Source organism: Psittacula echo (assembly GCF_963264785.1).
Source record: "Psittacula echo genome assembly, chromosome: 12".
In the NCBI taxonomy this organism is placed as follows: domain Eukaryota; kingdom Metazoa; phylum Chordata; class Aves; order Psittaciformes; family Psittacidae; genus Psittacula; species Psittacula echo.
The window spans coordinates 3273086-3284719 of record NC_137747.1 but is presented as its reverse complement, the minus strand read 5'-3'; the positions used below and the strand labels follow the sequence as shown (position 1 = coordinate 3284719).

General features: G+C 39.9%; 1 protein-coding gene across 20 annotated transcripts in view; it reads right to left on the bottom strand.

Annotated features, from left to right (window-relative positions):
* Positions 1-215: 215 nt before the first annotated feature.
* Positions 216-11634, bottom strand: part of ADNP (activity dependent neuroprotector homeobox) — a 30833-nt gene continuing 19414 nt past the window's right edge. For 18 of the 20 annotated variants that reach the window (XM_080627807.1, XM_080627803.1, XM_080627804.1 and 15 more), the window contains 3 exons: positions 7799-7911; positions 6305-6397; positions 216-4466 (listed from right to left, as the gene is read on the bottom strand). In XM_080627807.1, the coding sequence (XP_080483933.1) occupies positions 1326-4466; positions 6305-6397; positions 7799-7911 (3347 nt within the window). In that variant the 3' untranslated portion in view covers positions 216-1325. The remainder of the gene's footprint in view (positions 4467-6304; positions 6398-7798; positions 7912-11634) is intronic. The other 2 variants (XM_080627799.1, XM_080627808.1) reach the window with 2 other exon arrangements.

Here is an 11634-nt window from a genome sequence, read left to right as displayed (position 1 = left end):
AAGCAAATCACTACAATCCTGTTTATAAATTAGTATTCTATAACACTGAATAGTGAAGACAAATTCAACCAAAGTTGGTTTTGTAGGATTTTCAGTATCCTTGAAGGAGATCAGTCTATTCCGTAAGGAAGTGCTGGGCACATCCCCCCCCCAGCAGAGCTGTGCAGCACTTTGGGGAACAAAAGGGGACTGAAAAAAACCAAAAAAGGAATGAATGCAGCAGCATTTACATGTAATAAAGCAAATATTTACATTAAGCACAATACAGCAATTTATTTAGATGCTTAAATGAAGAATACAAAGGGAAATAAAGATCACAAAATTATACATACTACAACAGTGTGTCATATATTAGATGGTATAAATGAATACAACACCTTGTTGGTGTTAACTAAAGATAAAACTAAATATCCAAAACACAGCACTTTTGTTTCAGTGTGCTGCTTCAACACAATACACTTTTATACAGATCTAAAAGGTGTCAAAATTAGTAGCTGCAAACTTGTTTCTTGCATGTGATTTTTCTTTTTTAGCTTAAAAGATTTCAGAAAATGGCTCTGAAATACGTTTGTCATCAGTTGTAATGTCAGGGATATTCAGAACAAGAAAATTCTATAATACAATAGAGTCCAGATATATTTTCTTATGTTGCTGGCCTCTGTTTTGAGATTGTACAAGGTTATGTGCAAAAACTAAGTTTGTCAAAATTCATACTATAGCAGTTTCAAGCTTTTGCTAGGTAAACTAGATACAGCATTTATTACACAGCAGGGCAACACTAAAAAAGAGAAACAAATCTATGATGGGTACACAAGAACAATTTCATAAGCTTCACTTGAATAGGTCTAAAAGACTGTACAAATATACATTTCAACTATTCAGAATGATACATGAAAAAAATCAATTCCCCCATAGTCTACTATACACGTTGAACTGGTAGCTTGTATGGCTGGCCCTACACTACCATGTGAAAAAGGGTAATGTTTAAAAAGACATACAACTGAACATGTACAAGAGTGAAATAAATGTTGAAAATGCAGATAAAATAAACCTCTGCTTTTCTCTGTGTGCATTCTGGAGCCACCAGCTTATCCATTTTCACATTAAGTTACTGTGCTCATCCCAGCAGGTTTTCTCAAGCAAGATCAGCCAACAGCGTCCTCAAATAACCACTGGAACAGCAGTGGCCACAACCACCACATGCCATGACCTAGCACTCGAAAGGCAGTACCAGTTAAAACGTAAGCTTAGCAGTCAGACTGAAATGAAAGTGTTTCGATAGTTGTAGACTGGACCTTGTTACTGATGCTTCTGAACCGAGCAGCTTATGCTTGCTGGCTGCTCAGCTCCACACCGGTTAAGCTGCTGTGCATTGGCTCCGCTACTCCATCAGTCACACTGTCAAACTGCTCTCCATCCTCACTGTCAATTGTGCTATTCTGCCATTCCATCTGCTGATTTGACAAGCTTTCCTCAATCTCTGATGCATTTTTCCATTGCGACTGGTCCTTAGACCAAAACTCTTCTACTTTTCCATAGGAACGATTCTTCCACTTTGACTGTTCTTCATCACTTTCAGATCCACCCCCCTTTGTCTCAACAGCTGGTTTACTGCTACTTGCATCTTCACTTTGGGAAGATTCATCTGTCCACACCTCTGGCTTTACTTCTGATGTATTATCTTCAAAATCAGAAACCTGCTGAGAACCAGGCCCACTTTCAGACTGTGAAGCTCCATCTTTCCACTCAACAGCATCATCTTGATCATCCTGATCACCGTCGCTATCTGAGACATCACCTACCAGTTTTGCTGGCTCTTCAGCAGAAATCTCTTCGTATTTAGAGCTTTCCTCTTGTTTTTGATCAGACTTTTCTGGAGACTGTAATGTATTTTCTTCTATGATTTCCTTGGAGGATATGCTGTCATCTGGGTTCTCCACTGTGCTATCAGAAGAGGTTTTCCCACCACTGTCGGAAATATGCTGACCGAACGGACTCCCGCTTTCATTGTATTCCTCTTCTAGATTTTCATAGCTGTCTGAGGAGCTTTCATTGTCTTTTTCTAGGTTTATTTTTTTATCAACAGTCTTACTAACGTTGACTCTGGAATTCTTTTCATCGTGGTTTTCAAACAGCCATTCAGCATCAAAATCCATTTCATGTTTGACTTTGTTTAACTCTTTCATATTGAAACCGAGCAGCACACCAGGTTTGTACTTTTCACAATCTCTTACACATTTCTTCCTTTTGTTACTAAAATGAGATGCAATATCAGACTTCCAGAGCCACAAACTGGCAGCCAGCTTTTCAATCTCTCTCCTAGTGGGATACGGTTGCTTATTAAAATACTTTGTAAGAAACGTTTTCCTGGCTTCATAGGAATCATCTTCATGACCCTTGGGGTCCAATGCTAGAACTACAGGTTCTTCAGGCTTCTCCTCAAAGGCAGAGGGGGAGTCATCGTCATCCATTTTCCTCTTCTTCATCAGTGAGAATTCCATGTGTTCGTAAGTACGTTTTACGGGTGCTACAGCTGGAGATTGACTGAGCCGAGATGAGGAAGTACCTTTTTCCTGGCCATTCTGGGTCTTCCCAACACCTCTGCAGTGAACAAGGTGCAGCGTTATAGTTGAGGCAGTCATGTTACTAGTATATACACCAAGGCAATGAATGCATTTATAGGTCAGCTTTTTCTCAACCGGGTGAACTGTCTGAATTACTTGATGTCTCTCCCGTAGATGATGTGCAAGTGCATCAGAGATGGGTCCTTTTAGGATTGAAAAGCACAGAGGACAGAGGGTTTTCCCCACATCTTTTTTGTAGGGAACTGCTGCTTGTGGAGAGCTTTTTACAGGTACATCAGACTTCTCCTGGACTTTCGGCTGTGGCTTTTGAGGAACCGGGGGAGTATTCTGAGCATGGTAAGCTACAGATTCAGCAGGAGCATCTCTCAGGTTGTAGGTGGTTACAAGAAGATGGATATTCGTGTGACTGCCCTGCTGCAATGTCAAATCAAAGGTTAGGGTGGAATCAGTTTTAGGTCCCATTTCTTCATCCACGTGAACCATTCGCATGTGAGCAGCCATCTTTTCAACGTCATTGAAGGTTGAACGGCAATACGGACAAGACAGACCATGTATCAACATATGATTAAGCAATGTATCAGTGGGTAAATAGCGATTACAGTATAGACATTTGCTAGTGAAATTGTGAATTTTCATTATATAGTTAGCTACTGCAGGCACCTTTTCAGCCTTGTGCTCCTTTTCAAAGTGGACACTATACACATTCTCAGGAAACAGCTCATTACAGATTGTACAGATTTTCCACTTCTGTGTGGATGACGTATTGACAGGGGAAGGACCTGTAGCTGCTACAGGAGATTTTGAGCCAGACTGCCCTAATACTCTTGAGGCTGACTGTGACTGAGATAATGACGCCTGTTTCAACTGAGCTGACGAAAGGGAAGATGAATTGGCAGACTGAAGAGAGTATCTTGCTGAGGCCTGCGATCTCTGTTCCCCTCCAAGAGTATAAGGCCTTCCATTTCCACTTGTTGAAAACTGCTTCATTGATTGTGATTGTTGTGGAATAGAAACCTGTGCACTACCACTTAAGTTCAGCCTCCCCCCTGGCTGACCAACGTAACTTGGCGGTACTGACTTGACTCCGTAATTGTTTTGTTGTAGGTGCACATTTGACATCATATTCACTCCTGCGGAATTTAACGTAGGCTTTGGTATAGTGAGTCTGTTCATCATCTGTTGGGATGAAAGAGATCGAACACTTCCAGGGGAAAGGGGACCCATCCTCTGAGGGAGGCCCATAGACTTCTTATCCTGTGGTTTTGGAGCTATCAGCATCAAAGGTTTAGATCTTGGAACCACTACATTAGTGTGACCTATCATTGCTGTCACCTGGTATCCTATACGTTCGTGGTCTTCGATAACATGCTGTACTAAAGCTTCGTACGACTTCGGCATAAAAAGGCATCGTTTGCAGTGAATACTCCCCTCCTCTCGGGTACTGGAACTTAATGGAACTGCACCATTGAGTGACTTTTCACCTCCCTTCGCTACATAAGGAGCAGCAACATGCTGAAAATGTTCCCTGTAAATGTGCTTTCTAACTATTTCATACAGAGGATCTCGGTAAGTGCACTTCTTACAGTAATAAACAGCTTGATCTACACTGTCAGCCTGCTTAGGTTTAAGGCTATCATGTTTGTTTTTATCTTTAAAAGTGCTGATGCCTCCACTCTGTGTATTGGCATTTGGAGCATGAAATATTTTAATGTGCGTTTCCAAAGTCTTTTTGTCCGCATTGAACGTACAATAAGGACAATTAAGGAGAATCCTATTTTCAAAGTCTTCACTATGAACATTCCGGAAGTGGCTTTTGTATGCTGAAAAGAACTTCGAGGAGAATGGACATGCACTGCAGCAAAAGGGCTTTGTCCGATAGTCCTTAAAACAAAGAACAGAGCAGAAACTAAATATGGAAAAGCAGGTTTTAGAAAAACAGTATCCACACTCTTAACACTCATGTTCTAAGCAACAGTCTCAAGACCCACTGAACAGTCTCAAACCTTTAGATTCATTCCTTCTTTCCAGATTTTGGCCTGCAGATCAGGTCCTCAAAAGTCTATCATCTGGACATACACGTGATATGGTGAGTGCCAATTCAGAGCTCCCTCAAGAGTTTAACCATACCCTCAACATGCAAGGCTAAATCACAAACATCCTTCTCCACCAGACAAGAAAAAGCTTAATTCCCAGCAGCTGAGTGCAGGAAAGTTCACTGTAAGCTCATTCTGGGGGTAAAGGCAAGCACGACTGTTTGGGTAGAATGAGACTGCATCTACAAAATGAGCTGCATCCCATCAAAATCTGCCAAACTTTTCTAGGTAGAAGATGGATATATAACTTTAGCTATTCCAGGCTCTTAATTCATTACAAACGTTTATATAAGATGCTCTTCAAAAGCTATTTTTGGTCATCAAATGGATTTACCAACTCATATTCTAAGGCTACACAAGCCCTTAAAGCCACCAAAGCCTTTTCCTTCTGATCAAAACAAACTCAATTTTAAAACCAATCTTGAATCAGAAAAAAAGGTATTTGAGAATTCCACACTTGCAGTTCCCCTGCCCCCTTTGTTACATTTAATGTGGTGCTGACGTGGTTCTTGTCAACTGCTGTAACAGAAAAAACAGTTACACTGGCCTTGGAGACAGCCACAAGCAACCTGGCATTTCAGGTGAGGTAAGACATTACATTGAAATAGTTACAAACATTCATCATGAGCATCAAAACAAGTCTTGTGCATCAAGCATAGATCGTTTGTGCACAGATCTTGTGCACAGGTCATGTGAAGTAGCTGGAGAGTCGTACTCTCCCTCTGCATAAAGAAGTAGGAATATATGCTTCTGTCCACGTTCTGAAGCCTTAAACATCCGGGAGGCTGGAGACAAGATACAACAAATCAAACTAAACAAAAACTGTCTCCTTTTATATTACAATTTTTATTCTGGAATTAACTAAAGGACATCACCAGTGTATTCTGTGGAGCACAGTAATAAAGGGGTATTTTTAGATTAACTCTGCACTAGGAATCCATCATAATGCAGGTTCCCCTTTCCTGTAGAGGCAATCCCTGATCTTTCAAATGCTAAAAGAGATCTTGTTCAGTAGAGGGATTTCTAACCTTCTGATTGTTCTGTCAGTGCTGGTGTTAGCATACTGTACCATCAGAGGTTACTGCAGAGCACATGACTTGCCTTAAATGTGTTTAATTAGAATCAAATATTATTTCCTCCCTCAACTTCCAGCTCAATTCAAATTTCCTTTATTTCTGGCACAGAAACATCTCAGAAGTGAGACTTAGTTCTGCTGTATAGAACTACTATGCCTAAACCAAGTCTCGGACATAGTCACACTATGAGAACGCACTATGAAATACTGAAGGACAGCTAAAAAACTTATCACTAACTGTATAAAATCGCTGATCTGAAGGATGGTGAAATTGTGCTAAGCTTGAAAACAGGCTCTTAATATGCAGCTGTCAAAGGGTCAGTGAGATTTCTTGAGCAGTGAGTTCTCCAGTACATAGCTATCCATGCCTCCAAGATAAAGACCAGGATTATTACTTTAAAAAAGCAGCACAGCTTTTGCTGCCCCTTCAATTGATGACAAATGAAGATTAATGGGTAAAACTGCAGCAAAAGCCACTGGCATCTCTGTGCAATGCCCTTTAGTAAGAACCACCTTCAGAATGGGATGTGTCAACATGGACTATTACCAACCTGATTTTTTGTAAGCGATGGGTCCCACAATCCTACATCTTCCCATGTAGTGTTTTTCAAATAAAAGTCATTAGGTTCAAACTGCTTAAAATCCTGGAGAAGGGGGAGATGGGAAGAGAGTACAGAGAATCAAAACCAGACCAACTGCTCCCTTAAGCAACTTTTGCAAGCATCCATGCAATCCTCGAATGCTGCCAGCAGACAGGAGATACTATTAAGGAAGTGTAGGCATTGAAATGCACCTCTTTGCAGGTGAAGAGTTGTGAATAGTCTCAGTATCATAAAACACCTGAAGAACTATTTTCAATACTCATCCTCATAATTAACCGAAGGCTATAATTGCATACCTGCCCTTTTTCACAAGCAGTCATAGAATAGAGATGGGCTAGTGCTATACATCTGAGATCATGTAGACACTATCATAACTCTGATGTTTGGTTTATTGTTAGGTTTGGGGGGCTTTGGAGGTTCATGGTTTTAATTAATTTCACACAGGCATTCAGATAAAAGTTTTAAGGTTGATCACACATATGATGTCCAAGAAGCCCAATTCCTATTAAGAAAAATCACAAAGTACTTTGCATTTCCTCGTTGTATGTAAGACAGCAGCACATAAGGACTCAAACCCAGTATTTTCACAGAAATACTGAAAATAACATTGTCCCAGTTCAGAATTTTACCCTTACAAATGATACTTGCTCCACAAATTTCCCAAGCAGGAAGGTCTGGCGTTTCCTTCTCTTATGCATCTCACCTAAATGCTCTTTAAAGAGACACTAATACTAAAGCCAAACCAAACAGGTCATCATTTGCCAAGTACTTCAAAGAGTGTCTGAACTGACAGTACAATTGAGTGCTCAGGAGAGAAAGCTGCACTTCGAGAGGGTAGTTATGATGTTTGTCCAGAAGAGCAGCACAAATACTCTTCCCTTCTAGGAACCAACGCAAGTACAGAGGCAATTCTTTAACCTACTGTTAGCAGTGACAAACACTTCATGCAAACCTCAGACCATCTTCTGTCCCCCAAGAACATCCTGTACCACACCGAGTTCTCACTTCATTCCTAAATATTCAGTTTGCAAATGCTATTTTAAAGCATCCAACATAAACAAAAGACAACCTACCTTCAATAGATATCAAGTCAGTCACATACAGCCTGAAGTGCATCTTGTCTCCACTAAGCTTTCTAAAAAGCATTTACAGGTACATTTTATCCCAAGTTAAGCCCTACTTCATACAGAACTTAAAAAAACCAATGCCCAAACAACCAGGCTCAGACAGACCCCCAGAAATCATTCTCAGAGGCCGATGCAAACAGAGGGCTGTGGTGTGGGAACAGGATACAGGGGATTCTTCCAAAACTCAAAGTAAAAACTTAACATTTTGCAAAGCAGGTCTGAAAAATAAATGTCATCATACACCGAAGGCCTCCCAGCCCCACTGACTCTGGAGCTCTGAACTCTAACTGCAGCATTTGGGAGGTGTAATACTTACTTCTATATGTTCTTTACAGTATTCCAAACCAATGTCACTAAGTATTTTTTTCACAGTTTTCCGGGCCTTTCTTAAACTGCCAAGGTTGTTGACAGGAAGTTGGAACATAGTTTCTATTGAAAAAGAAAGTAAGAGAAAAGGTTTAAGTCAAATGTGTCTGATGGAGTCTTGCACTGTTAATTAATTACTAGTCATTTGCTGTCTTATTTTACCCATACAACTCAGTATCAGAGCTGTACCATTAACTAAGAAACTACCACATTTTCTGTCTGACTTGTTCTTAAATGAGCCTGGCCATAAAGCTAGATACTGACAAACTTGAGAGCACTTGAGAACCCAACAGGCTGCTGTAACGACTATTGCAGGAGTAATAAGCTGCATCTGGGTAGAACTCTTTTTTAAGTGTTTCTATTTACATGAAGTTTGCCCCCTATGCTCAAGTACTTAAAACCTCAATTTATCTTTCGTGCAGATGCATCCTAACTGATGTGAGTTGAGCTTCAAGGTCTGTGTCAGTCTTGCAACAGATTTAACGGTATCTCTTCAGTGAGGGAGATGTTTCTTGCATTCAGCTGCAGACAGGACAAGAAATTAATACTGTTTCCTCCATGTACTGTATTATAGCTTTAAATGGCTGACAAGCTGTTTAGCATACATTCTTCTATTAAGTTGGGGCCTGAAAGCTTGGTTAGAGCCCTTCAGAGATATAAATCACTGGAAAAAGCACAAGAGATGATGGTTTAACACCTCTAAGTGTAGCTGGGTATTTTCAGCCTAAAAGACAACCCTCCCTTTCAGTTCCCCACACAATTAAACTGTATGTTAATGACTGGGGCTATCCGGCTAAAACAAAGTCTAAGATTTTAAGATACAGGGATTCCCAGATTCAAGCATTGCCACTGAGACTTCTTCCAAATACTAATAACTACTTTTATTTTGTGTATGCAGGAGTTGTCAGGCTGCATGCTGCTATTGTTACAGTAAGTGCCTGCTCAGCTACAGAACAATCAGCATCAAGTGATCTTCACTTTAAGAAGGTGCGAAATGGCAGAAACCTGAAAGTCCCTGAACATGTACAGTTCCTGTGGAAGTGAGGGTGGAGCCAGCCACAAAAAGGTAGGATTCTCTCAAAGAGAAGGGAAAGAAGCTTCTTAAATAGCAAGTGCCAGAGTTATTTTGTTCCCTAGTCTTCAGTGGCCTGTTGCATCAAGGCTATCGCCCCACAGGATAAAACCTGCATTTTTGATCATTAACATTTCTGAGCCAATTCAGAAATATTGCTTTGTTTGAACAATGAAAGGTTTGATTCATACCAACAAATTAATGTACTGTAAGGCCAAAGGCTGCCTACATCAACTAAAACCTGGGGGTTTTATGTTTGCAGTTTGAGTATTTTTCAAACACTTTCAATGCAGAGTTAACAGAAGTTTGCAGCCATTAAGAATTTTAGACAAGAATTCTCCCCTTTTATCATGAGATCAAGGGCAAGGGCTAGGCTACAAAGAGCTTAGTAAGAAATTCTCAAAGTACAAAGGATATGGGCTGTGATTACAGCAACTCTCTCTGATCAAAACCAACCATTCTATATGCACTATCATGCAGACTGCTTTAAAGTATTACCTGTTTGCACACTAGCCTTTTTATCTTCATACTTCTATCAACTTTTACTGGGCAAGACTTAGGGCAGTCACTAACAACACTGTTTAGGTTCAGAAAAAACAAAACTGGCAAGTTCTGCATGTAACAGTGCTAGTACAAACCACTTCAATCAGTTTCAGAACCTACAAGTAGTGCTGCTAGGCTCTACTCTCTTCAAACTCAATGAATTCAGAACTAGCTCCTGGGTAAGAGGATAAACCTATCATGACCTTTAGAATTCACATCACAACTAGAAATCAGAAACTAAATGGAAACAAGCCTGAGTTTATATAAAGATCTACAGGAAAGTTTTCAGAAGTACCAAAGCAGCTCTGATCATTAAGGGTTTTGGTACCTGCACTGGGGCTGGCCACTGAAGCAAACAGTGTCATTTGAAACAGCCCTAGATCAAAACTAGGAAACCAAAGCTAGTAAAATAAGAGTGCAGACCTTGCCTATAAACCTCAGGGATTCCAAATTACTCACTTATAGTTACTTGCAATAATGAAGTTAGACACATCATGCAAAGCGACTAATGATAATCATTTTCAAACAGCACAGGCTGGGGGGGGGGGGGGGGGGGGGGGGAAGCGGTATTTCAATGCTCTGTATTAATTTCCTCCAAGTAACAAGGACTTTGTATAATCAAACCCATCTTGATCTCTTCACATACAAAACTCTAATGCAAGTATATTAATTTCTGTGACTGCAGAGGTGTTTCAGTTAACTCTAGTTTCAGTGAAAAGGATTAGAATTGGAAAAAAATCAGAACTAAGTTCATAAGAAAAACGTTGCTGTTCTGTATCTTATCTGGCACCTTCATTTTAGGGACATTCAAACACACTTTAGAAATATGAGAAATTACCATTCTAGTGAAATACCTTCTAACAGAGTCACTTACAAGCCTCATAATAGGACCCCTAATGAAGCTCTGAAGAGCACTTCTACAGGCATTCTTTGCCATCTTGGAGAAGGTGAGGATTAAACAGATCACGGCAGCAAACTGCTCTCTTCCCAGTTACTCCCTCTAAAGCCTTTAATGACTTTGTATGGGAAACCATGAACTGCTCTTTTTTTAAACACTGTATCCATTCTCATTCCTAGTCTTTTCTAATCAAGTATTTCACCTGCAACCCAGACAGCACCCAGGCCTAAGACACTCCCTATGTGACTGTGATTCATGTCATCCTTTCTGACTGCTGCTCACTCCTGCCCAGTGAATTATTTTTAATCCTCATAAAGGACCAGGAAATAAGGGTTGAATCCGAGTTTTAACTTCTTGTTACTTTGAAATTCTGAATTTATCCACATGTCCCTTTCCTCCTTCTTGTATTAAGAGCTATTGCTTAAGGCACACATTGAGGAGAAGAAAATCGCTGTCTACATACTTAAGACTTTATAACTCTGTACTGTGTGTGTAAGGCTTTGATTAAGTAACTACAGAACATGCCAAGTTCTGCCCTGCTCTTCTATCCATCTTTGCCCAAGCTCTGGTATCAGTTTTACTGTGTGAGCACCTCTGGGCAGAGGCTATATTCTGTTATTTGCACTGAACATGCTTTTGGAGTAAGTAAAAATAAAAATAATGCCATTTATGACAAAGTACAGGCACAGAAATGGTGCAAGAGCTTTTGAAAACGTTAATGGTTATTTACCTTGCAAACAGGAATTTGTGCTGAGAAATTGTATCAAAAAATTTAAGACCACAAAGAGTACAATTACGTATTTCAGAGCAATATTAAATTTAGTTACTTCAATAAATAGAATTAAAAATTCTTTACTAAAAATATTATTTGAAGGATGCAATTTTGCCTCAATTGTTGAAGCATCTGATACAGCTTAAAGCTGAGCCAGGTCCATTTGAAAGGCATGCACAGTAATTGAAAATATTTAACAATAGGGCTGAGGACCAGCAACACCAATTCTGTGAAGTATTAGTAACAAATGAGCTTAAAAGATGGTAAAGACTAATGGGAAAAAATGCTGTTGTCTGAGAATTCCAACTCCTAACAGCTTATTGCTTAGTGCAAATGCTTTAGTGAGGTTGCGTCCTATTTGCAATACTCAAGTAGTACCATTTCCTTTAGTTTTGATCTGTAGTTGAAATCATAAGTGAAGTTTAACACTTCCAGATGGAAAAAGCAACTCCAATTTGCAGTTTCTTCTCCTAGGCCAGTCACTATGAAATAGCTTTCAAT